General features: G+C 43.9%; 2 protein-coding genes across 4 annotated transcripts in view; one reads left to right on the top strand and one right to left on the bottom strand.

Annotated features, from left to right (window-relative positions):
* The window catches only part of SRSF12 (serine and arginine rich splicing factor 12), a 34006-nt gene extending 9380 nt beyond the window's left edge, over positions 1-24626 (top strand). Inside the window, exons 2-5 of one of the 3 annotated variants that reach the window (XM_055134248.1) lie at positions 3230-3336; positions 4895-4996; positions 6719-6860; positions 23795-24626. In XM_055134248.1, the coding sequence (XP_054990223.1) occupies positions 3230-3336; positions 4895-4996; positions 6719-6860; positions 23795-24026 (583 nt within the window). In that variant the 3' untranslated portion in view covers positions 24027-24626. Of the gene's footprint in view, positions 1-3229; positions 3337-3454; positions 3802-4872; positions 4997-6718; positions 6861-9094; positions 13500-23794 lie in introns of those variants that run through there. The other 2 variants (XM_055134247.1, XM_055134249.1) reach the window with 2 other exon arrangements.
* PNRC1 (proline rich nuclear receptor coactivator 1) lies at positions 18427-25654 on the bottom strand. Its single transcript, XM_055134246.1, has 2 exons — positions 24660-25654; positions 18427-22604 (listed from the first exon to the last, which is right to left on the bottom strand). Exons 1-2 carry the CDS (start codon positions 25203-25205, stop codon positions 22161-22163), a joined length of 990 nt encoding a protein of 329 aa, XP_054990221.1. The 5' UTR covers positions 25206-25654; the 3' UTR covers positions 18427-22160.
* Positions 25655-27566: the final 1912 nt, after the last annotated feature.

Below are 27566 nucleotides of genomic sequence, written 5' to 3'. Positions count from 1 at the left end.
TTTTATTCTTTATATATGCTTTTCAGAAAGTCAGCATAGATTCCTACCAGAAACACGAAAATAAATGAAGATTAAAGGACAGCTGAACCTGGGTCAGCTGCATGAAAGTGCCCTCATCTTCTATGGGGGACATGAAAACAATGTGAGCCAAGGCAGCGTGTTTGAGATCTGTTCCTCCAGGCTCCTGTGCTGGCGTTACTGTGTGCCTCGGTGACACTCACTGCTCCATGCCCTTTTCCTATGGGACATGCCCTGTGGTTGGTGGGATGGATCACCTCAGAGCCATTGGTCAGAATTTTTCCTTTGCTGCTGCTTCCACCGTCTTCCCAGCAAAGTAGCTTCTCTCTGTCTCTCTGACTCCTTGGTAACAGTGTATGTAAACTCACTAAAAAAGCAAATACAAATCAGGCACCTATTATGTGCCAAGACTCTACAGTAGCTTCTGAAATACCTGAATCTGAGTTTCAAAATTGCCTGTGAAGGGCTGAATCAATAGCATAGCGGGTAGGGCCACAGCGGGTAGGGCACAGCACCTTGCACACGGCCAACCTGGGTTCCTCTGCCAGTACCTTCATGCGTGAGGCTCATTCGGACGTGTGGAGAGGGGCCTTGAGCATGGCTGTGGCTAGGCTCAGGAGGTCTTTGGCCACCGGGAGCTCTGCTTGGGGCTGGGAGGGATGCTGGAGCCCATCCCCTCAGAGGGGCCCCAGGGAAGACAGCCAGGTGTGCGGGCAATATAAAAATATAAGTATATTTCCTGTTACATCTTAAACGTTCCTTCTGAGGGCTCCATGACCTCCCAACAAACTCAAAGAGATTTCCCCATTCAACTCTTTCCAGCAGTATCACTTCTTCATTTCATGAGACCTCATCTTTCTTTGATGAATTGTTTAATATTTGAGACTTCTAGAATGGAACATGTCTGCTTCGGTCACTGCTATGTCCCTAGTGCCTGGCACATTGTGTGTGGTCATAAAATACATTATATTTTATTTTATTAAATACATACTTCCTCTAAGCTCAAAAAAAAATATATAAGTATAAAAACCACATTGGCATGTATTGGATGCTTGGTCAATATTAGGTGTCTACATACATAGGTAAGATAACTACATTTGGCGAGGAGGAGGTGCTTGGGTTTTTTGTTTGTGGGTCACACCTGGCAGTGCTCAGGCATTACTCCTTCCTCTGAGCTTAGGAATTACTCCTGGTAATACTTAGGGGACCATATGGGGATCGAACTTGGGTCAGCTGCAAGTGCCCTACCCGTTGTACTATCTCTCTGTCTGTGATAACTCAATTTCTTATCCCTAGTTTTAATCATTGACTCCTAGTCTTTAAGGGAATATTTGGGGCCTGGACATATAGTGCAGGGGTTAAGGTGCTTACCTCACATGTAACCAACCATGGTTAGTCCCTGGTACCACATGATTCCCCAGGCATCACCAGGAGTAGCACCTGGGCACTGCCTGGTCTAACCCAAAAGTGAATAAAAACTTGAAGGAAAATCAGTTTAGTATAATTTGTATGACTACAATTTTCAGTTGCTTGCAGAACTCTTGTAGATATTTTATCATCAGCTCAATTTCAGCATTTCTTTTTCACATCTCTTTTGGTGAGCAGTGCTGAGACTGAACAGGCCCATACAACATGCAAAACAAAGGCTTAACCACTCAGCAGCTACGTTCCCGACCTGCTGCTGGGGTCAAGTCTGGACCTACAGTAAGCACAGCATATACAGTGACCCTTTTTCTCTTCCGGGCACAAATTCAGCATTTCTAAGCCTGGAAGCTGTTTCTTTGGCCTCTTCAGCTTTCTTTTGATATTTTGTTGTTGTTGTTGTTGTTGTTTTATTTTGTTCTATTTGTTTTGGGGTCACACGTGGCAGTGCTCAGGATTTACTCCTACCTCTGCACTCAGGAATCATTACTGCTGGGATTCTTGAATCACTACTCAGGGGTCAGTGTCGTATGGGATGCCGGCGATCAAACCCTGGTCAGCTGTGTCAAGGCAGGCACCGGACCTGATGTGCTCTCTCCCCCTCCTCAGTCTTCACTTCTTCTATAGCTTTTTAGTTTTGGACAGTAATTTTTGTCTTTCTTCTATTTTCCCAAACTAGCAGCTTTGCAATCATGTTATTTTATTAATTTGGGGCTTTGGGCATACCTGCCAGCACTGGGGCACTGCCGCTGGTTCTGCTCTAGGGTCATTCTTAGGGTGCTCAGGGACCATGCAGTAAGTACCATGGATTAAACCTGGAGCGCCTGCATGCAGAGCATGTGCCCTACCCCTTGGAGCTATCTCCTTGGCCTTAGTCGTTTTTGAGTCTTTTTTTTCCTGCAATATGTTTCCAAAAATGTGTGTTTTTGCTGGGGATTGTCAGGCCCTACTCCATGCAGCACAGATGATCTACCACTGAACTCTATCCTTGGCCTTTCAAGCACTTGTATTTCTCCTGAGTCACATGTTTGTGCTGGCTCTCTTCAGATCTTTGTGAGACACTAGGCTGTCATAGTTAAAAAAGACTCACTTATCGACTGGGTGACTTTATTTGACTTTATCTCTCCTGCCCTCAGCTGGAAAGAACTGTAGAAATATTGGGAGAATTTAGTGGCTTTAAGTGGTTGGCATATAGCTAAACTGTATCTGTATATGCAGCTATTAGTAGTTGGTATTTTGCCTCTAGTTAATTTGTAGCGCCATGAAGACAAATATCATATTATGTACTTCTTTGGTATTTCTTCATTCCTATCACAAGAGAAAACCTATAAGGAACCTCAGAAATATTTCTCAGATTTGGAATGCAGTAGTTCTTTTTCTTCGCTTGATAGCAAAACACTTTTCTTTGAAATCCCAGGCATAATGGTAGCCCTTTTTATAAATTTGTTTCTTGCTATCTGAAAATAAAATGAGCATAAATATAAATGATAGTGTGACACATGAACATGTTCTCTCGAGTTGAGGTTTGGTTGGGGGAGCCACACCTTGTGCGACGTGTGAGTTATTTCCCTTCAGTCCTGGGGAGGCAGGCGGGTCTCCCATTGATGCTCAGGGGACCGTGCAGTGGACCCTGTGCAACCCCAGAGTTCCTGTGAGCAGAGAGACCATTTCTGATAATGCTGGTCTAGGTAATGTACTTTCTTGTGAAAAGTTTCAACTGGCCATCTGTGGGCAAACTATTTTAATATAGCTGTTTATATTTCTTTGCCTTATTTCTAAACTGCTTCAGGCCTGAGGACCTGCGCCGTGAGTTTGGTCGATATGGCCCTATAGTAGACGTTTACATTCCACTTGACTTCTACACCCGCCGCCCGAGAGGATTTGCTTATGTTCAATATCCTTTATTTGACTCTGTGCATGAGAATGGGCTACAGGCTTGCATGTATATACATTCAGGAGCATATGCTGTAAGATTAATATTGCCTAATTAAATGTGTTTATTTCTTTATCTCAGAAAAGCTAAAGCAGTCCACAGTAGCTGGCAATCGCCCCCCAGTTTGAACCAACCTGTTAGCTAGAATCCAAGCCTAAGCCCGGCAGGAAAGACAAAAGGCACCTAAAGGCCAAGCATCAAGGAGTAAAGAGGGAGGGTGGACACAGATATAAAGCCCTGGAAGAGGGGAAGTCTTTACCGAGCGAAAGACAAAGCCAGCACCAGGCTGAGACTTCGGCTTTCCTACATTTACTCAGAGATCCAGAGTCAAAGCCAAGTCTGATTTTGTTGGTTCTGCGTCTCTTATAAAGTCCATCTTGCAAGCCTTAAAGAGTAAAGGTCAAGGTTCAAGATCAAGTGACATTGAGGTAATTGCCAAAGTCTAATTTTGTTTTGCCTTTCTTGAGCTTTTTGTTTTCTATTAAAAAAAAAGTGAACAACCTCCTGAAATACACCGATTTATTAATTTTATATACCTTATTTCCGTTTTAGTTAGGTTTAATAAATTACATAGGTAAGGGATTTAGTGGGTTATTACAGATTAGTATATGTGTATTCCAAGAGTTTGTAGATGGCCTTTGTTTATTATTTTCCAAGTTGTGAAACAGAAGAAAGTAAGAGAGACACACAGGGGAAACCCACAGGAGAGAACTGGGTTTTTCCCTACAGAGAAAAAGGGAAAAATTAATTTGTTCCCTTTTATAAGTTTCCTTTTCTGTCTCCAACAGTTTTTAAAGCTGTTGACTCAGAGGTAACCAGTGATCATTTTGAAGAACTATAGTAGTTTTAACTATATATTATAGCTGATTTGTATGTACAATTTTGTTTACATGTAACTTTTAAGTCTAATTTTTTAAAAAGCCTTTTAATGGAGCAAATTTTAATTTCAGAATAAAGACTGCTGCATGCTGATTTTTTATTTCCATTGAGAAACCCAGTAGATTTTTTTACTTGAAAGAAGGGAGTAAGTCCTGAACTGATTATTTTTATAATACTGACCAAGGTTGGATTTCTGGTTATTTTTTGTTTTGGCGCCATACCCACCAGTGCCTGTGACTGACTCCTAACTCTGTGCTGAGGGGTCACTCCTGGCTGTGCTCAAGGGACCATATGGGATGCGGGGCATCAAACTTGTGCGCCTTACCCCTATACTATATCTTCACCCTATTTGGATGAAATTTTTTTACATTAAAAAAATTATATATGCATACCACAGCTATACTAACACGTAGTTTAAAGTATAGTTACACATTTCCTTCTGACTTTTAGATCCACACTAAATCATAATACAGTTTTTCATGATAAAATGAATTTTTCTGTTATTCATATTACTTTGGTGATATGAGCTTAAATAACTTAAATTTGTTTTTCCTGTTACTTTCATGTCATGTATAAACAATTTATTAAAAATATTTTCACTTGATATCTACTGTTCAAAGTGTCCTTAACAGCTAGTCATATTTGAAGATGTCCGAGATGCTGAAGATGCTCTCTATAACCTCAACAGAAAATGGGTATGTGGCCGGCAGATTGAAATACAGTTTGCGCAAGGGGATCGCAAAAGTAAGTGTGACTCAGCATTAGATCTTATTCAACAGAAAGTTTTCACAGTGTTTTTCATTTAAAGTTCTTTCAGAAAAGGAGACTTTCAAAATGGAGCAAGTTAATTTTTCCCTTTGTAGGGAAAAACCCAGTTCTCTCCTGTGAGTTTCCCTGTCTCCTTTATTTTCTTCTGTATACAAGAGCATCTCACTTCTGACACTTGATCACCAAATCAGGGAAGTTTTTCCCCCACATCAGCCAACTCTGACACCAGTGAAGTCTCCTCTGGTTTTGACCAATTCTCAAGTGTGCGTGGCATCATTTCCCATAGCGAGTGATGGTCCCACACGTGTTCCCCTTACTAAACACTTCAGACACCAGCCACAAGTCTGAGTTGTTACCATGCTTCCGATCAGTTTTAGACGGGAGCTTCCAACAACCTGCTTGGGGTGGATTAATTTGCTAGAGTAGCACACAGGGAAACACTTATGGACATAGAAGCCTGTGCTAGCGGGAGGAAAGCAGAAGTCCCCCAAAGTTCACTATAGCGCCCCCTTTTCAGAAAAAAAAAAAAGTCATTTGGTACCACTGTAGAAATCTCCCTACTTTAGGGACTGAAAAGATAATATAGGGTTCCACCTGATAGACAAGGGTTCAGTCTCTGGAACCCCGTATGGTCCCCTGAGCCCTGAGTGCAAAGCAGGAGTAAGGCCTGAGCATTGCTGGATGTGATCCCATCCTCACCCCCCAATCTACCTTAGCTAAACAAGCAATCAGAAAGTACTTCCCAGTTGCACCAAAAGTAGTACCCCCCTCACCTGTCTAGTACCCCCCAGGGAGTGAGAAATGTTATGTTGAAGATGAGCAGCTGAATAGAAGAGACAGATTGGTTGAGGTCTGGCTGGCAGGGTCCCAAGCCCGGGTTCCTTGGGACTCCCCCAGCATGGGCGTGTCCATTTGCCCTGGAAGCGCCCGACCCAGTTCTGTTGGGATGAAATGGGTTTATCAACCTCAGCCGGGATTGAGTATTCTCTCCATTATCATGAAGGAGCAGGGGCATACCCGGGGAAACTTGGGGAACTTGCAGTACTGGGGATCAGACCTGAGGTTCTTCCATGACCTAGCCCTTTGAGTTATTTCCCCAGCCCCACATCAACTGCTTCTCCAGCCCTTTTCTTAAGAGACTAGGGAAGATGGGCCAAAAATTACACGTTTCTAATCAAGAGTTGGTCTCTCTGGCAACAGCCCGTCAAAGAAACCACCAGAGCTGCCTCATTAGAGCAAAAGCCACTCCTCTCACCCAGGACCTTCCAAGGGTTTCAGGAGTTCTTTATCAGGAGCCAAAAGGCAATAATGGAATCAAAGATGCTCCTACTGCTCTTACCACCAGGAGTTTTCAAGGGTTTTAGGAGTTCTTTGTAAGGTACTAGGGCTAGAGACCAACACATATTTATTCTTTCTTTTGTGGGGGTGAGGGGTGAGGAGGGAGGGAGTTACACCCAGCAGTGCTCAGTGTTTACTCCTGGCTCTGTGCTCAGGGATCACTCCTGGTGGGCTCAGGTGACCACATAGGTTGCTGGGGATGGAACTAGGGTCACCCCCATGTAAGGCAAGTGCCCTATCCATTGTACTACCTCTCCAGCTCCAGCCTATATTTCTTATTATAAGTCACAATGTGGTAATTACTATTTGATTATGAGGTTCTTGTGATGAAATTTGAAGTATTGCACTTCAACGTTCTAGCACCAGGTCAGATGAAATCAAAAGAACGTCATCCTTGTTCTCCGAGTGATCATAGAAGATCAAGAAGTCCCAGCCAGAGGAGAACTCGAAGTAGAAGTTCTTCATGGGGAAGAAACAGGAGGCGGTCTGATAGCCTTAAAGAGTAAGTAACAGAATACAAAAGGATTAAAAACTTCCTTTTCTTTATTTCCTGTAAAACATTTTGAAGGGTTTTTGAAAGGCCAGAATCATTTTGTATAATATGATAAGGAGCAGCTCTTTTAAAAAGATTGTTTTTTTTATTTATCATGTATTCTTAGATTTTTTGAATACCTTCCAGTGTTCTTATTGCAGCCTTCTTCTGAGGATTGAACCAAGTGCTTTGATAGTTGTCCATTCTTAGAATGGCTGGGCATTCTAACCCAAGATGGGTTGGAAGCCTTAAACCTCTTTTATGAGCCGGTAGAATTCAGGTCAGGATTTGAGTCATTTCAGGATTTCGTGAAGGAATATTTAGAAATAGTTCCATTCTAGAAGTTGACCTTTTCTGTACCCTACTTTCTAAACCTTCCTTGTATCTACAGAGAATAATCTGTTGTGTCCATAGCTAAAAAAAAAAAAAAAAAGCCATATTCCAATTGATTTTTTTTAGGGTTTAGACCATGGTAAATAGTTTTCATACCCAAATATGAAATTGTATTTCTAGAACTTAAAACAGAGGGAAAATAATGATGCTAGTATGAAAGCCACATTAATGCTAGCAGTAGGTACTGCTTCTAGTTTCACAGCAGACACGAGCAGTGTAAGGAAGTAAGTGATCTTCAGTTCACATGACTATGAATTTTGCACATACATACACAATACATACGTTTTTATATACTGCATAGAATTATGTGACTACACATATGTGAGTATTCATCTGTAATTTAACTTAAGTTTAGAATGATATGAATGGTACCTATAAAAACTCTGTCAGAGATCAAGACAGATGTAATACTAAACGTGGAAAGTAGCACTGTTCTTAACTTACTGAATACCATCCACTAGTCTTGGTGACAAATACTTCCTGGAAGAAAAAAAGAAATTGCCTATTTGGTTCATTAAGAATCTAGTTGTTGGAGCCACAGAGATGGCTCAAAGGATGTAGCCTCAGAGTCTACACACCTCTCAGCCCCCTCCCCGCAAAAGTTTTTAAGTTGTTTCCAACTGCATGAGAGCTTTAGTTAATTGATTGAACTTAAAAAAGTGGATTTGGGGCTGGAACAATAGCACAGCGGGCAGGATGTTTGCATATGGCTGACCCGGGTTCAATTCCCAGCATCCCATATGGTCCCCTGAGCATGGCCAGGAGTAATTCCTGAGTGCAGAGCCAGGAGTACCCCCTGTGCATCACTGGGGGTGGCCCAAAAAGAAAAAAAATTTTTTACTTTTTTTTTTTTCTATTTATTTCCTGCCTTTTAAGTGACTAGAAGAAAACAAAAAGGTGTATTGGTGTCCCAAATTATCACAGAATATCAGTAATAGAATGACATCAGCTTTTAAGACAGTGCTTCTTTGTTTTATGCTGGTTGAAAGAATAGTACTTACTCTCTGACTCCAGTCTTTCTCATTTGTAAACTCATATTCCAAAGAACTCAAGTTTTACCTACCTCTCAAGACATTCAGAATCACAGCCTGTGTGTGTGTGTGTGTGTGTGTGTGTGTGTGTGTGTGTTTGCGCGCGTGCGTGTGTGTATGTGTGAGTGTGTACATTCCAGTGTACACTCGTGGGTATGGAAAAAACTACATTACCCTCACTAGACTGAATTCCTGGAGGGACAACAACTTTTGTCTCAAGCTTATAGCAGAGCACTTAGTAGTGGCCCCTAGTTCACGTCAGATATTCTGTAAGTACTTGTGAATATATATGTCAGTAAACACGTATGTTAAAACCCTAAATATTCCTGAAAAATGTTAAAACTTTCCCTTGGCCTACATATATATTAGGATGCTTGCCCTGCACACAGCCACCCAGCTTCAGTCCCTGAGCTAATATGGTCCCCAGAGCCAGGAGTAATTCCCGAGCACAGAGCCATTAGGAAGCCCTGAGCACCTACAGGTGTAGCCCCAAAATGTTGAGTGAGTGTGTATACACATACACATATACACATATGTGTATATACATATGTATACACATGTACATATACACACACATGTAGAGAGGGCGGCATAGGCCATATATTCTGGTTTAACAAACATTACAAACTTGTTACATTTGAATCAGATGCATGATTATAAAATTAGAATTGTTTCCTTTATCATATATGATAGAAACAGAACTAATTTCTGAGAGTGATATTTCCTAGCCTACTAACTGTCCAGTGTGAATATGGACTCTAACATTACGGATGTTTGCAGGTCTCGGCACAGGCGATTTTCTTACAGCCAGTCTAAGTCTCGCTCCAAATCACTTCCAAGGCGGTCTACCTCAGCAAGGCAGTCAAGAACTCCAAGGAGAAATTCTGGTTCTAGAGGGCGTTCAAGGTCCAAGTCCTTACAAAAAAGGTCCAAGTCAATAGGAAAATCACAATCAAGGTCACCTCAAAAGCAGACTAGCTCAGGAACAAAATCAAGATCCCATGGAAGACATTCTGACTCCATAGCAAGATCCCCATGTTGTAAATCTCCCAAAGGGTATACCAATTCTGAAACTAAAGCACAAACAGCGAAACACTCGCATTTTCGATCACATTCCAGATCTCGGAGTTACCGTCACAAAAACAGTTGGTGAACAACAAAAGCAGAAAACGACATAGTCTTTAATATAAGTTATTGAACTTCTCATTATGTTAAATAAAAATTATTCAAGGCTTACAGAAAATGTGAGTTGATATTAGTTACTTTGGGCATGTGCAAGAAATAATACTTCTCTAACTTTGGATTAACAAAGATTTAGTCTCAAGGGCCCACACCACAAATTATGAGATGTCTAAATGTCACCATTTCATGGACCGTTTTTTGTTTACGTTGTCGCAGAAGGTGCTTTTCAAGGAACATAAGTAAAATTAAATGTAGAAAACTCTAAATTCTTAGATGTTAAACACTAGTACTTTTAGTACGTTGTACAAAAATATTTTTTACTTTAAAGCACTTTACTTTCTTGTAAAAAGTAATTATGGGGGCTGGAGTGATAGCACAGCGGGTAGGGCGTTTGCCTTGCACGCGGCCGACCCGGGTTCAAATCCCAGCATCCCATATGGTCCCCTGAGCACCGCCAGGGGTGATTCCTGAGTGCATGAGCCAGGAGTGACCCCTGTGCATCGCCGGGTGTGACCCAAAAAGAAAAAAAAAAAAAAAAAAAGTAATTATGACTGATTATTGCATAGGTCCTATTCAAGCTTTTCACACTCTTGTGTCTTCTGTTTAAACTTGAGCCAATTTTGACCCATATTACATCACATTCCAAAGTTCTGCAACTTACTTTTATGTAGAAATCAATCATTCAGAAGATGTAGTCTAGGATGGGACCATAATAAAATACGCAGGGCACTTGCCTTGCACACATATGGTCCCCAGCATCCCATATGGTTCCCTGAATCCTGACAGGAATGACCCCTGAGCACCACCAGGTATGGCCCCCAAACCAAAATAAGTGAGATGCAGTCTAGGGCCGGGAAGCTGGCTCAAACGGTAGAGCACATGACTGGCATGGGCAAGGCCCCGAGTCTGATCCCTAGCATGACATGACTCCTGAGCACTGCCGGTGTGGCTCTGGTAATTCCTGCAGCATTGCTGAGTATGGCTCCTATATATTAAAGTTGAAAGGTATGTTGTATCCTGAGCTCCTAAAGGTCTTGTTTTTATTGAATAAAACAGCATAGATAAGCTTACATTAAATTCTGTACTGCATTCACTTCAGAAAGATCAAAATATTTAGAGTATGAAATAGGAAGTCAGAGAAATAGCATAGCAGGTAGGGCACTTGCCTTGCATGCGTCCGGCCTGGATTCAGTCCCCAGCATCCATGTAGTTCTCCAAGCACTGCCAGGAATAGTTCCTGAGTGCCAAGTCAGGAGTAACTTACCCTTGACCATTGCTGGGTGTGGCCCCAAAACAAAAAAAATGAAATTTGGCTTAAAACTTCTCAAAAACTTGTGTACAAACTTATAGTCCAAAAAAGTTCATATTGAGCCTTACGTATTTGAACAGTAGTACTTTTATAAATATATAATTCATTTTATACTATTATTTCTACATACATACTTTTCATCTGCTTAATTTTTTTCTTTCTGGAACTCAAGACTTTAAATTGTATAAAATAAGTTTGTTAGTTTTTGAAGTCTTTAGTACCTTGTATTAATTACAAAACTGCATCCTCAAAATTAACTTTGCAGTATTCAGATTTACATTACACTGCCCTTCAGTTTTTAAACCAAAATAACTTGGTATTTATTGCTTTTGTAGTTATTATAAGCATTTCTTTTAGAACATGTTTGTAGTTTGTTTTTCAGAGGATTTTCGTAGTATTTGTGATAAAAATGGTTTTACATGGTTACTATAGGGGATATATTTATAGAGTTCTGTGTGTATCTTGTTGAATTATATTGAAAATTAAACATTCTCAGCCCATATAATTAATATTTGTACCTACAGTGCTTAAGAAAAATATCATATATTTTTAACATATAGAAGCCAGTGTTGCTTCTATTTGTTTTGAATACAAATTTTCATTTTTCTTTTGAATTTTAGATTCCATGTGTAAGAAACTTTTAAAAAATAATTTATATGCTGATATTTGAACAATTACCGTAAATTCGTGTATAATGTGCTTTCTAAATAGACTTTCGCTATTTAATCATAACAAACCTACGCCAAAACTATAATTATTTGAGTGTTCAGCTGTAATAAAGTTTAGTTATAAGATTATGTGGCACTCTTGAAAATTTAAATGCTAGCCCAAAGAAAGAGCAAGATAAATTATAACATTTTATATTTTCTAAATAAATGTTTGGATTTACATGCACACATATGCAGTTATTCTAAATACTAACTAGGAATCAATCATCATGTCTTTAATTTGCATTTGGTTATTATTATATCTTAGTAAAAAGTTAATTGGGGGTTGTTTCTGAACATGTTTAATCATTTAATATTCCTTTCTTTTGTTTTTTCATTTTAATTCCCAGACTGCTTAGGAATATCTTCCTAATTGGTTTGATGGGAAAACTGGCATCATAATAATTCAGACTAAAAAAAAATTTTACTTGGGTAGTACTCTTAACATTATTTGCCCATTTAGTTTGCATAACAACTTTCTGAGTAAAAAGCATATCAGGGATGTGAGATACAAAGAACTTCAGTGATAGGCATGAAGGTCAGGCTGGAGTAATAGCACAGCGGGGAGGGCACTTGCTTTTCATGCAGCTGACCTGGATTCGATTCCCATCACTGCATATAGTCCCTCTAGCAACACCAGGAGTAAGATCAGAGCACCTTGGTGGGCTCCCCCAAAAAAACAAAGTCAGTTACCCATTAGACTTTGGGTCTTGGCTGGGCTCCAGACTCTTGACTTCCATGCTAAGCTTTTCACACACCAAGAGCCTTGGACAGACTGGTAGTTAACCGAGATAATGAAAGGAGAGGATGGGATTTGAAGAAGACGTGAGTGGAGTCTTCAGTGAAAATGAGCTCAGGAAAGGCTGGGTGGAAAGTGACTGGCATTTGTGCAGGCATCCTGGAAATTTTTCTGGGATTCATTTTTGATAGATTCCCTACATCTTAGACCAATTAAGAGAGGATAAGCTCATTACTGGGGCTGGAGCAATAGCACAGCGGGTAGGGCATTTGCCTTGCACGAGGCCAACCCGGGTTCAATTCCCAGCATCCCATATGGTCCCCTGAGCACCGCCAGGGGTAATTTCTGAGTGCGGAGCCAGGAGTGACCCCTGAGCATCGTTGGGTGTGACCCAAATAAAGCAAAAAATAAATAAATAAGCTCGTTACTAAAGCAAATGATTTAGATATCCGTGATCATTTCCTTTAAAGGAAATTGACTCAGTTGACTTCTCAGGCTTAATGTAGGGACACTATCTCAGTTTTTTTCAGAATCAAAGAAGACAAGTTAATGTCAAAGAAAACAGAAAGGGCCACTACCTCTGTTTGTTTCCTCTGTCCCTCTTGATAATACACAAAAATTTTGTTTCTTGGGCCATACCCAGGGGTGTTCAGGGCTTACTCCTGGCTCTGTGCTCAGTGATCACTCCTTGAGGGGTGTGGAGGACCATATAATGCTGGGGATTGAACTCTGGTTCTCTGCATGCAAGACAAATGCCCTACCTGCTGTACTGTCTCTCCGGTCCCTAGAAAACATTTTTAGGTATTAAGTGAGTAACGGGCACCTCTGCATCAAAATCTCTCCTTTGGTGAAAATTGATATTTAGGATTGTAGCATGATTCTGCCATTGGTATTCCAGATCATTTAGGGTCTCTGGGAAATGCACATCCTTTTGGAGGTGGTGGGAGAGGGGATGTGGTACCAAGGATCAAACTCACGGCCTCACACATGTAAGACATGTGCTCTACCACGAAGCCACATCCCTAGCCCACATACTGTATATTGGTAGTGTTTTTTAAAAGTTCCTAGGATGAAACAAATTGACTTTAAAATAATTGACTGGGGGCTGGAGTGATAGCATAGCGCATAAGGCTTTCCCTTGCATGTGGCCGACCCGGGTTCGATTCCCAGCATCCCATATGGTCCCTGAGCACCGCCAGGAGTGGTTCCTGAGTGCAGAGCCAGGAATAACCCCTGTGCATCGCCAGGTGTGACCCAAGAGCAAAAAAAAAAAAAAAAAGAAAGAAATTTAAATATGAATAGAGATTTTAAAAAATGTTTTTTTATTTTTAAAAATAATTTTATTTTTAAATTTATTTATTTATTTATTTATTTATTTTTGCTTTTTGGGTCACACCCAGCGATGCTCAGGGGTTACTCCTGGCTTTGCACTCAAGAATTACTCCTGGCAGTGCTTGGGGGACCATATGGGATGCCGGGGATCGAACCCGGGTCGGCCGCGTGCAAGGCAAACGCCCTACCCGCTGTGCTATCGCTCCGGCCCCTTAAAAATTTATTTTAAAAATTTATTTAAAAATTTTATTTTTAAAAATAATTGAGACAGGGGCCAGAGATACGGGGCGTGGCTTGCATATAGCTGACCCCAGTACTACCCTTGGCCATGCTAGGAGCCAGCCCTGAGCACAGCCAAGTATGGCCCATACCCAAATTATCATTGAGCCAAAAACCATTTTAGGACTATGCCCTTAGAGGTTTTATGTAGAGGTTTTATGTAGAGTTAGCTTTTTTTTTTTTTTTTTTTTTTTTTTTTTTTTTAGCTTTTTATTAGTTTTGTTTGGGAGCCATAACCAGCACTGTTTGGGGACTGTACTAAGCTCTCAAGGGATTTTTCCTGGGAGTGCTCAGGATCATGTATCAGGGACACAACCCAGGACTTCCTCGTGTAAATTGAGCCATCTCTCTGGCACAGAAACTTAACTCTCTGTTGGTTCTGCTGGTCTTTTAGCATTAAAGGCTTGGAAAGGCAGAAAGAAACTAGTATGAGTCGTGCACTGCGTTGCTTATCCAGGAGCTCTGTCCAGCCTCGGCCACCTCTTTCTTCTCTTTGGGATATCTCATTCATGCATGTTAGTTTACGGCTTAAAGTTTTCTCTCAAACCCTGGAGTTACTTAACCCCTTTTGGAATCTTTATATATAATCTCCACCTGCCCTTTAACCTTCCTGGAAGTTTCTCCAAGCATTAAGATTTAATGTCTGCTATCACCTTTCCTAAATATACCAGAGCTTAAAAACATTTTTTTAAATCTCTATTCATATTTAAAATATCTTTGGTGTTCCAGTCATTGACTAGATTTGTTCTATTGATTCATGTATTATAACCAACTTGAAAGTGCAGAGAAAATTTTTACAATGTGGGGGGCTGGGAAGATAGTACAGTGGTTGGGCTTTTGTTTGCTTTGCAGGCGGCCAACCCAGGTTCACTGAGCCCACCAGAAGAGATCCCTGAGCACCACCAGGTGTGCTCCCAAACCCCCACATCCCCCTTCCAAAAAAAAAAGATTGAACTTACAGGGCCAGAGAGAAAGTATATAGTGGGTAGGGTGCCTGCCTAGTATGGATTTGAGCATCCCAGTTAGTCCCCTGAGCACGGCCAGAAGTGATCTCTGAGCATAGAGCCAGGAGTAAGCCCTGAGCACTACCAGGCACAGCAGAATATAAGTGAGCTTACAGATGTATTGGCAAGTATTCAACGTGTGTAATGTTGGAGTAAACTAGTAGTCTTAATCTTTTCCAATTAACATTCTATAAGTCTTTAGGAAGAGGGACCAGAGAAATAGCCTTGTATGTCAATGACCCCAGTTTGGTTCCTGGTGCTGCATATGGTACTCTAAGCACTGCCAGGAATGATCCCAATCACAGATCTCAGAAATAGCCTTTGAGCACTGATGGTTATAAATGTAACCCCCTTCACCACCACCACTAATCTTTAGAAAGAAGTTTTACGGTGAGCATCCACATACCTACTGTGTGTTTTATTACATATCTACTCATCTGTCCAATTTTAAATTTAATAGTAATTAGAGGGTTGTAAGTATTATACAAACTAAAGAACAGTCAGAAAATCTTGGCCAGATATCTTTTGTTAATTATCTTGAGATTTATAATCCAGTCTCAGGTGTCCGATGACTACAACTTCAGAAAACACATCTAAGGGGGCCGGGAAGGTAGTACAGCAGGCAAGGCACTTGCATCCAGTAGGCCCAATTTGATCCCTGACACCCCATGTATACCCCTGAGCACTGCCAGGTGTGGCCCCCAAACAGAAAAGAACAAAACACTTGAAAGAAGTTGAAGGGATCAGAACTAGAATCCTTGGTACACTGATAGGAAAGGACAAGTCAGCCTTGGTATTAATCCTTTAGTTTTAAAATTTTGAGAACTTTAATCGAAGAGTAAGGATAATTTTGTTCAATTTTGGAAGAGATCATTGAGAGCCCTTATTTCATAGCAAGAAGATCTCCTCATTTGTGAGTCTCTCCAGTGTTTTGATAGGAAAATAACCAAAGTCCTGTTTGATTTTATGTTGCCAAGAAAAATATAGCTTCTATTTAAAGATCTGTTAGAATGGAATTTTGAGTCTGACCTAAATTAAAAGTTTGCCTGTTGTAAAAAATCAGAAGTCATCTAAATGTCTTTAACCTATGACCTCCTAAGATTTCAGACTTCCAAGGACACATTTGTGATTTTGTTTTGACCAGGTTGATGTCTAGGAATAAAATAACTGTCTGCAACAATGTAAGAAATATGGGGCTGGAGCATATTGGTCCCCCAGGTACTGCCAGGAGTAATTCCTGAGATCGGAGCCAGGAGTAACCCCTGAGCATCACTGGGTGTGGCCCAAAACCAAATAAAAGACATTTTTAAAAGAAATATAATTTCTGGGGGCTGGAGCAATAGCACAGCGGGTAGGGCGTTTGCCTTGCACTCGGCCGACCCGGGTCCAATTCCCAGCATCCCATATGGTCCCCTGAGCACTGCTGGGAGTAATTCCTAAGTGTAAAGCCAGGAGTAACCCCTGTGCATCGCCGGGTGTGACCCAAAAAGCAAAAAAAAAGAAAAAAAAAAAGAAATATAATTTCTAAAACAAAACATGGCCTGCTTTGGAGAAATTCTAGTAGCTACCTTTATAAACAGACTGGAGCGATAGCACAGCGGGTAGGGTATTTGCCTTGCACGCGGCTGACCCGGGTTTGATTCCTCCATCCCTCTCGGAGAGCCCAACAAGCTACTGAGAGTATTCCGTCTGCATGGCAGAGCCTGGCAAGCTACCCATGGCATATTCGATATGCCAAAAAGAGTAACAAGAAGTCTCACAATGGAGATGTTACTGGTGCCCACCGAGCGAATCGATGAACAATGGGATGACAGTGCTACAGTGCTACCTTTATAAACAATAAACTTTTTTTTACCTGCCACTTTATGTGGCAGACTAGAAACTATTTTCCCTAATTCTCATATAAAAGGTGTGCAAGCCAGGGTTACAGGGCAGGCCACTGAAAGGGCTAGAGACCTGGGTTCAGCCCCTGTGACAGCATGGTCCCCTGAGCACTGTCAGGAGTATCCCCTGACCACTGCTGAGTGTGGCAAGAATAGGTATCATTGACTAGAGAATTACATATTTAAACTGTTTTCTTTTAGGGCCATACTCAGGTGCTCAGGGCTTACTCCTGGCTCTGAGCTCAGGGATCACTCCTGGTGGCTCAGGGAACCATATAGGGGATTGAATACTAGGTCAGCTACATGCAAGGCAAGCACCTTACCCACAGTATTATCTCTTCAGCCTCATCATTGTGTTGGAGCATGTGATTGGAGCAGATCAGGGAGGTGGCTTAGCCACGTGTGAGATCTGGGTTCATAAGCAGCACTCATAGGAAAAACATGAGACCGGGAGAGGGAGAGGGAATGTTACGGGATAGCTCAGTTGCTAAATGCTTGTTTTGCATGGAGGCCCAGGTTTGATTTCAGGCAGAGTAGTCCCCCAGCACTGCCAGGAATAGCGCCCCCACATCCACCCCCCACACCCACCCAAAATCTCAAAGTGTAAAGAGAATTGGAGATACGACTCTCAGAGGGAGAAGACAAGTCTTGTAGAGTGATCTCCCCAGCGTTCAAGAAATCTGTCAAGGCAAAGCATATGATGGTCTCCTGGAGCACTGCCAGGGGTCACTCCTAAACACAGCCAAGAGCAGCCTCTCTAATCTGCTAGGTGTAGAGACCTCCCAGCAAAACAAGAAATTTTTTCTTTAACATGTTCAATATATATGACTTCTTCTCATTAGAATTTAATAGGATGTGTAGCCTCATATCATCTGATTTTCGATGGTTACCCAACTTGAGTTGCTTCTGTCCATTCTCCCATTTGACCTTTTTACCATTTCTTTGAATTCAGACTGTAGCTAAAGTCACATGCTTTAATGGAAAGCTATTGCTGTACTCTAACTTTGTGGCCAGTTCTGTGCTAAGGAAATGTTGCTTTTATAAACGTGACTCTAGAAAATGAATTCAAAGATCTCAACAATAGGCCTTCATTCAGTAAGTGCAACACTTAAGGGAGAAGACCTCAAATCCAGTTGCTGTGTCCGAGGGGAGTGGGGTTGGGAAGGGATGGGGTGGTATAAAGATTACCAGGGTGGGGGGCTGGAGTGATAGCGTAACGGGTAGGGCGTGTGCCTTGCACGCAGCCGACCCGGGTTCAAATCCCAGCATCCCATATCAAATCCCAAGCACCCCTGTGCATCGCCGGGTGTGACCCAAAAACCAAATAAAAAAAAAAAGATTACCAGGGAGATGCTTTGCACGAGGCCAGACTGGGTTCGAGCCCTAGTGCCCAGAAGGTCCCCCAGCACTGCCAGGTGTGATTCCATAGCACCACTGGATCTGGACCAAAAATGAAAGTACTCTCCATGGAGGCCTCCAGAGAGAGAGACTGTTATGTTTTAAGTTAAATCATGACATTTTAAGCAACTTTTAGGCGAGAGAGATAGTGCCGCCAGTAATATGCTTGCCTTGCACATCGCAGACCCAGGTTCAATCCCCAGCACCCCATATGGTCTCCTAACTCTGCCAGGAGTGATCTCTGAGGGCAGAGCCAAGAAAGTTCTGAGTACCACCAGGTGTGGACAAAACATTCTGATGATTTAATATATTCTTCAAAACCACCTTCAAACTGAAGAATGGCATCTGTCACTTCAGTAGTATAATTCAGCCATCATTAATTTTTATCTATCAGAGGACAGTAATCAATAAAATACCGAGATCAATGCAAATCAAGTTCTTTTTAGTCACTAAACTATGCTGTGCATTGTGCATTTAAACTTCCTCTGTTGTATAGGCTTATGTAAAAGCAACTTCATTCTCAAAAAACAGTAATTACATTGAGGCTGGAGTAGTAGTACAGCGGGTAGGGCATTTTCCTTGATCCCATTTCAACACAGCTTTCCATATGGTCCCCTGAACACTGCCAGGAGTAACTTGAGTGCAGGAAGAGTAACCCCTGAGCATCACCAAGTGTAGCCAGCCAGTGGGGGAGAGGGAACTACCAACCACCAGCAATTATGTAGTCTGTAGTGAAGTACTACTACATTTAACTTTTTTTGGGGGGTGACACCTTGAATTTCTTGGGAGATCAAGTAATGCTGGCAAAGAAAAGGGCCTCTGCATGTGGAGTCTGTACTCCCAGAGCTCACTCTCCACCCCATAACTTTTTTCACTCACAAACTATATTTTGTTTGGGGCCACACCTGGCAGTATTCAGGGCTTACTCCTGACTCTGTTCAGGGGTCACTCCTTGCCGAGCTGGGAATGCCTTAACTGATCAGCTTACACATTTCTACCCCTCGGATTACTTTACCAAGCTGGTTGAAATTTAAGCTAGTAAACTAAAGCTGGTCTGAAACTTGTGGCTACACATTTGCTACACACCCATAAAGCTAAATAAAACAATGGAGCAGCTGGAGAGACCACTGGGCAAGGGGCTTACCTTGCATGCAGCTGACCTGGGTTCCATCCCTGGCATCCTGTTTCCCTGAGCACTGCCAGCAGTAATACCAGAGCACGGAGCCAGGAGTAATCCCTGAGCATCACCAGGTGTGGTCCAAAAACCCAAAAGTAAAAAACAACAGAGGACTGGGAACAGAGCTTGATAGTAGAGCACTTGTTTGCCTGTGCTAGGAGGCCCTTTGTTCAGAATTCTGGCACTCTTGGTGTGGGATTGGAAATAGAATGAGAAAGAAATGATTTCAAGACTCCAATGAGTGAAGAGGAAGGAAAAACCGTGTTGTCCCAATTGGTATATTGAAACCTAACTTCAGAGGGATGAAACTAGGTGGAGACTTCAAGATGTCATCGCTCAAGGGGGGTGGGGGGGCAATTTCTGAGTGGGTTAATGCCCTTAGAAATGGGCTCTACACAGCCTAGTCTCCTAGTGTTATACTGTGGCTTCCCTCAACCACAAAGCTGGTGCCTTGGTTTTGGATGTCTCAACCCGTACAACAGTGTGAAATAAACTTTGGGTTTGGGGAACCATGTGGTGCTAGGGAGAACCCAGTGCTCCTGCACACTAAGCAGCGTTTTGACCTTTTGAGTTTCCATTAAGTCAAATCCTTAGCACTATGATAGCAACCTGGAATCTAAACACAAGGCTGCATTATTTTTACTCCATGCAACTTAAAATACATTGTTACTGGGGCTGGAGTGATAGCACAGCAGATAGGGCATTTGCCTTGCACACGACTTGGGTTCGATTCCCAGCATCCCATATGGTCCCCCAAGCACTGCCAGGAGTAATTCCTGAGTGCATGAGCCAGGAATAATCCCTGTGCATCGCCGGGTGTGACCAACCCCCCCCCCCCCAAAAAAAAAAAATACAGTTACTAAACTGTCTAGAGCCTACTCAAAGCCTGTTTGGTTCACTTCAAACTCTTGAGTGTTGGACCACATCTCTTGGTGCTTGGGCTCAAGGGCTTATCAAGTGCTGCCAGGTTCCAAACCTGGGCCTACCACATGCAAAGCAGTTCACCTATTTTTTTCAGCCTTACAACTTTTGTTCCTCACTATTCAGGGCTTACTGCTGATGCTCAGGGAACTATAATGTGATGCTGCTGTGTCCAATGAAAGCACCTTAATATAGCCTTCTAGTACTCCTTTTCAAATGAGCCAGGTTCCTTTTAAAATTGCAATCTAGTATCGTAACACACCTTTCTATGGTCAGAATGTTAAATCTTTCCCCTTACCAAATGCCAAATGATACTCAAATTTTCCCGCATAATCTTAACACTTCTCGCTTTTACCTCATAGAATTTACGTACACACCCCAACTTTAGAAAAATCCCTTGTTTTAGCCTTAGTTTTGTAAAACTGTTATGTAGGGAGTTGCGTTTGAGCATTTCTCACTGCAATACTTTCTATACTGAGTAAAGCAAAGTTTGAGTTAAGTGAAAATACAAGGGCTCAAGAGTTAGAACATATATCTAGCATTATGAGGTGCTGGGTTTAACCTGAAGTCGTCCCCAAAGCAGGAAATCTTAAACTGTCTAAACTGCAGTATTTCTCTTCAAGCAAGCTTCAGGTATTTCAAGCTTGGAGCAGTTGCAATGTTCATGGGTCATTCCCAATGGCCAGCACATGTAAGGTCATAACCCCTGTTTCTGTTTTGGGGCCCACTGGGTATTGCTCAGGGATTACTCCTGGCTCTGCACTCAATAATCACTCAGGATGGTACTTGGGAACTATATAGATGCCAGGGATCAAACCTGGGTCAGCCGCATGTTGTGCTATCTCAGTCACTCCATACTGACAGTTCCACTATGCCTGCTTTGGTTCTCAAGTACCATTCTAAATATCAATTTAGTAAACCAAATACTTTGAGAAAGGTGTATTTTATGGAGCAACTTATACTCCAAGTTCTAATTAAACCACCTTTACTTCTGAAAATTTCTAAGATCTGATATGTCTCCTGTTAGAGGCAGCAGTTTGTTTTGGGAGAACACCCAGCTGTGCTTGGGGGCCACTCTTAGCAGGGTTCAGGGGATCACTTATGGTCCCTGCGCTGGCTGCAAGGCAACCTTAAACTCAAAATGCTATTTCTCTGGCCCTCAAGGTAGCAGTATTAAAATATTAGACCCTCTGAATTGCAGGCTAAATAGTATAAAAGCCACCAAAGAAGAACACATTTCCTAGTCACACGCTCAAGCACGACACAGCCACACACACAGAGTCGAGACGAAGTTTAAAAGGGGAGGGCCAAATTATTATTTTGAAATTTGATTACAACCGATTTTGTTGGCATTGAAATTAGGTGTAAATTTGAATGGATTGAAACCAAAAACCAGTAATTAATTTTGGCAAAAATGGGAATAAGAATTTTTCACTAATTAGATTAAAAGGTAGATTCAATTTAGAACAACATAGAAAAACTATGTTTACAATGATTGTGCCATAGATTTAAATTTCAGTAGTGCATTAGTAAACGTTCACATTTAGATCTTCACCTTGAGACTGAATAGCTGTTTCTTGGGGGAGAAAAATCTCAGTACCTTGTGCAAATAAATCGTCTTCCATGTGCCTTAGCACACACTGAAAATTTCTCCACTGTATATATACAAAATACCTCTACCATCGGCAGGGCAAAATACATACTTTCATAACAAAACTATAATGTACCTCTCAAGTATGAACAATATACACATAATACATGGTATACAGTATTTACAAGATATAAAATATAATACAAGCTGTTGGTAATTTTTTTAGCTCATCTTTTGCACTTGTATATCATTACAAGGCAAATTTCCATTTTCTGTACCAATTAAGTGTCCAAAAGTTTGAGGAGAACGTTTACATACTGAAATTTAAGTTTGAACTTTTAGGAGAGTTTTTAAGTGTACTGCCATCAACTCCCTATTCTGGTTGGAATTTTCAATAGTGCTTCCCATCCAGTGACTAGGTGGCTTTGGAAGAACGCTCGGAGACGGTGGATCACTAAACTTTGCCCCAGCGTAATTTTCCTTTTGGCTTACTTCAGTCAGAAATCCTGACTTCTTCAAATGCATGTTTTTAATGTTCTCCGTATTTTTAAAAGGCTTTTTTTCCTGCTTCTGAATTATATCCGATGAAACAGAATCCTGCCAAAAATTGTTCTCATTTCTTTTTGTAGAGGTGATCCTCGTTAGTGGCAAGTTGTATTTGTTTTTCTGTCTGCTTATCTTTGGTTGTTCACAAAAGTGTATACCATGAGCAAGTTGGCCATGGGGAATGGCAATTTTCTCTGATTTTCCCATCTTTGTTTTTAAAACCTGTAAGACAAGGAACATAAGTGAAGTCATCTCATGATAAAAAGCTGTCAAATTTCACCCAAGTTATTTGCTTTATTAGTAGCACATGATGTCCAAAATATACATACCTCTAATTTTACCACTAAGAAACTATCATAGATGAAATCTTTAAGTTCTTCTTCCCTAAAAAACACCTACAGTAGTTCCTGGGCTTGGGGACAGATGTCTTATCAGTCCATGAAGGCAGAGTTATGACTATGCTCTCCGTTACGGGTGTTTGAAAATTTTGTTGAAGTGAAAAATTTGATAATAGTTTTTAAAAATTATTTTCAGGTTAAGTATTTGGTAGAATTAGATTCGGCTGAAGGAAAGTTCTGTAAAAAGTTGATACATTGTCGGGTTCTGAAAACAAAGTTTGTCTCAGTTTTTTTTTTTTTTAAAGCATTCTGAGAAAGGGCCAGGGGTGCAGCTCAGCGGCAGGATACTTGCTTTCCATGTCTGAGATGCTGGGTTCTATAAAACTAAAACATTTACCCGTTTCTACCACCTTTTCCACTTGCATTGACTTGTTAAAAAACATGTAAAAAGAAAAATTCCTGCCTGCACCCTACTTCCGGTATAAACTCTGGGGCACAAATTGTATTTAAGAAAAATGTATCCTTAAGAGAAAAAAAAAATCACAAGTGGATGGAAAGTAGAAATACTGCCCTTCCAGTGTTTCTAGTTTGGTAAGGAGTAAAGCACAAAAACACCAGGTGTGATATAACAAACCCTCTCTCTCAAAAAAGACTGGTTTCCAGATTTACATTTAAAACTAAATTATGTGAGGCTATCAATACTCAACAAAAGAGGTAAACTAACCTCTTCCCCCGCTCCCACACACCACCGCAGCCCCCTTAACTAGGGGAAAAAGTTATCTTTGAGACCTTTCAAAACAAAGCCAGGAATCGGTTCCTTTTGAGCGAGCAAGATCCCTTTTCCCTCTGTTGGCAATGGCAGGGTCGCCAGGAGGCAGATCCTCGTTACAGAACAGCACCCGGCGCCCCCCCCACCACACAAACACAAAATCCACTCTCCTCCCCTCTGAATACTAGGGCGCAGCGCACCCCCACCTAAGCACTTAACTCGGGGACGTCCCCTTCCAATTAACAGCCCGGCGGCTCCCGGGCAGCTAAACGTCCTTCCAACGGACGATCTTTTCCAAATTTCAGCCTTCTGGGCCGAAGTGCCCGAACGGAGGAGACTCCGGGACAGCCGCACGCCGCGTGGGAGCCGCCTCTTCAGCGACCGAGTCCGCTGGCCGGCCGGAGGGGCCCGAGCCCTGCAGCCGCAGCCGCGCCCCGTCCAGGTTGGAGTCGCAGCCCGGGAGCGACCCCGCGCCGCGGGCCCCGGCTCCGGGAAAGGTGGCTCCCGCCGGAGCCCAGGGGCCGGCCCGGTCCGTAGCACCCGCCGGGACGGGCGACAGATGCGGCCCTGCCTGGTCCATAGCAGCCGGGGATGGGGACGCGGATGGGGACCGAGACGGAGATGAGGACCGGGGGGGATGGGGGACTGGACATCGCCCCCTCAAGACCATCCCCGCTAGCCCCCACCCGACCTCTCCGACTTCATGAGCGCCGCAGCGGTCGGCACGTAGCGCGCTGACGTCACCCCGAGGCCCCGCCCCTCCCGCGCCCAGAACCCCCCGAAACTCCGCGGAACGCCGCGAGCCTTCTAAATCGGGGCTGTTGCTGGGGCGCAGCGCGCTCGCTCATTGGCTGCGGCGCGGGAGCCAATCAGAGGCGCCAGCGCAGGCCGCCCCTCCCCCCGCCCTCCCCCCCTCCGCTCCATCCTCCGCCGCACTTAGCCCCAGCCCGAGCGGAGCGGGCGTCACGGAAACTTCCCTCCCGAGTAAACAGCCGCCCCGCGCCCGGCCCCCACCCAGCCGCTCCCCTCCCCTCCTCCCACTCCCCCCACCCCCCCAGCGCGGAGCTTCAAATCTCGAGTGAGCCCCCCCCCACTGCGCCAGCCGTCCCCCGGTACCCCCTCTCCCCCCAAACATGCACTCACACTCACACCCCGAGGCGCGGTACTGACCTCTCTCCGGAGCGCAGGGTGGCCGGGCGGCGCGAGGCCCGGGAAGGGGCCCGCCGCTTCCTCCGGGCGGCTGGTGCGCGCGGGAGTCGGGCCGGACGCGGCGGCGGCGGCGGCCTGCTCGGGCCCTTCCTGCGTCCCGCCGGCGCCCGCCGCGGGGCTGCGCGCGCCCTCCAGGCTCGGCCGGTGCTGCTGATACTGGTGGAAGCGACTGGGGAGCTGCCCCGCCGGGCTGCTCCGCACCTTCTTCTTCCGCCGCTTCTTCGGGGCGGCCCGCGGGGTGGCCCCGGCCGCGGCGAAGCTGCCGTTGGGAAGGGGAGGTGCCGGGGCGCGCGTCGGAGGGCTCAGGCACGGCGCGTCGCCCCCCAGGAAGTGAGGGAGGAAGAGGGTGGGCGGCAGCGCACGGGGGTCCGGGATCCGAGGGACGGCCGGCGGGGCCGAGGTCACCATCGGGAGGGCCCCGAAGTAACCTCGGGCGGGGAAGCCCAGCGGCGCCAGGCGGCTGCCCAGGATGAGCGGCTCCCGCTGCGGGACGGAGACGACGGTCATAGCGCGCAGAGAGGGAGAAGCGGCTCGGCAGGAAGCGGAGGGAGCGGAGCCGGCGGCTGCTGCTAAGAGAGCCGGAAAGAAGCGCAGGACATGGTCCACCGAGGGAAGGCGGCGCAGCAACAAATAGCTCCAGCCCGGGCGCCGAGTGTTGTTATCCTAAGCTCCGCCCCGAGCCCGCCCACCTCTCCCGGCCAGGGCCCAATCAGAACAGGAGTTGGACGGCCACGCCCCTCCGGCCCCGCCTCCACCGCCTCCTCGGAGAGGCACACAAACAAGCCGCTTGCAGCAGCCCAGGCACAAAGGGCGCGCAGCGCGCAGGCGCTGCCAACGGGCCCTTTCGGGAAGAGTGGGTCCCGCGAACAATGAAGTTCCGTTTCAGCCCCACCTCCCCCACCCTTCTAGCCCAGCCCCCTTCTCACCCCCGTAGGCGGTGGTCACCCGGCCGGATCCCGGCTGAAATGGGGAAGTGGGGCTGGGGGTGGGGGAAAAACAGATCGACGGCGGGAGGGAGGCCAAAGAATCAGAAAGCCATCAAGCATGCCCCTTGGCCACTGACCTTGGGGAGATATCTTTATTTTTCAGCCAACAAATAGCATGATTTAGGGGGGGGCACTTCAAAGTCTGTTAAAGAGATGCCTCTCCCCCACACCCCTCCCGAACGATCGTGGCGAGAACCGCTCCATAGTCATAGCTAAAGTGATGTTTCACATTATTTTTCATTTACTGGGCTCAGCTTCGGTCGCCTACTGCCCCCGTAGTCATAAAGTGAAGATTCAAAGGAGTGACTTAGTTGAAAGTGACTTGCTGAGGATATAAAAATTTCTCATCAGATGGCTCATTGGAAACCGGGCGTTGGAATTTTGCTACCTTCCCACTTGGACCAAGATTTGGGTTTTTCAAAAAACGGCCCTTGCGTCTCAAAGGGCTCTGCCACAGTGAACACACAGCATTTTCACTGGCTGCTGGGTTGTCATCTCACCCTCCTCATCTACCCGCACTGCGCTCACACACAATGAAGAGTTGTGACTAGGAAGCACTTTGGGGCCGAGAACTTTTTAACATAATTTGCCCCTTTTGAAACGCAAAACGGTGCTAAGGAATTGGCACTCAGGACGTTTTACAGGTGAGGAGACAGGTGGGGCATGTTCTTTATTTATCAAACAGGATAAATAGAGAATGTGATCTCCAAATCCTGGTCTGGCAAAACCAACATTTTCACATCACGCTTAACTACATGTACTATATGTCACACTGTTTTTTTGGGTTTTCAGAAGACCTCAATAGATCTCTGTATATTTCAAGGCTTGAACCAGTATTTTTCAGCCTTGCGGTGTTGACAATGTGTTATGGTTGATATGAAAGTTGGCCAAAGGAAACAACTTGATTAATTGCTCCCCTGTCACTTTATATAGTTACTTCTTATTGACTGGGCTTTTATTTTTGTATTTTTCGACATCTAGACATGATGAAAATCATATACTTCCAGAGCTGTGGAAGATGTTCCAAAGACTTTAAGTAAAATCCTCAAGTCTGCAAACTTAGGTTGTAGTTTTGTTAAGGAGAATGATTGGCCAGAGTTGAAAAGAGCAGAGCAGAGATAACAGAACCTTTGGAATGGAGGTAATTCTTGTTTTTGTAAGAGTTTCAACCTTTCCTAAACACTTTTTCATCTGTTATCACATTTTATTCGTGCTCTAATCCTTTAAGTAGATATTCCTTTAAAATAGGATTGTAAATAAAATTTCTAGAGACAAAGTAATCTGTACAAAGGTCAGGTAGGGAGTCAGGGACTAAATCCCCAGAACTGTGTAAAGCCTGGTCTAGTGTTCACTGTCACAAGGCCACAGGTTGGCTTTGTCTGGGGGTAATATCCACTGTGCCGAGAACAGTGTACCTCCAGGGCCTGCTAATTAGAAGCCAGTTCTGTAGAACTCTGGTTCAAGGACACCTATTTCCTTTGTGGCTCTCGTAGGAGAATGTCACTTTCTGATAAGTTATCTTTTTCTGTTTGGTTTTGGTTTTGAGGACTAAAATCAAATTTATCTTATTGAGGTCTAAATGGTTCAACTCATGTTAGACCTTAAGAGTCAGTACTTTGAGAGGAAGCTCCTGGCCAGAGAGAGGACAGAGGTTAAGAAGCTTATCTAACATGTGACCAACTCCAGTGTGATCCCTGGCACTGCATGGTCTCACAAGTATCACCAGGAGCAACCTTGAGCACAGACCCAAGAGCAGCTCCTGAACACTGCAGAGTCTGGCCCGAAACACTTCCCCTGACCCACAAGAAAAAGGAAGGTAGTCACCGGCCAGAGATGTAGCTCAACTGGAGAGTGCTTCCTTGCATGTGTGAGACCTGGGGTT

This window comes from Sorex araneus, chromosome 4 (assembly GCF_027595985.1).
Source record: "Sorex araneus isolate mSorAra2 chromosome 4, mSorAra2.pri, whole genome shotgun sequence".
NCBI classification, from domain to species: domain Eukaryota; kingdom Metazoa; phylum Chordata; class Mammalia; order Eulipotyphla; family Soricidae; genus Sorex; species Sorex araneus.
Note: the sequence above shows the minus strand (reverse complement) of the source record. Positions and strands in the feature narration are given on the sequence as shown.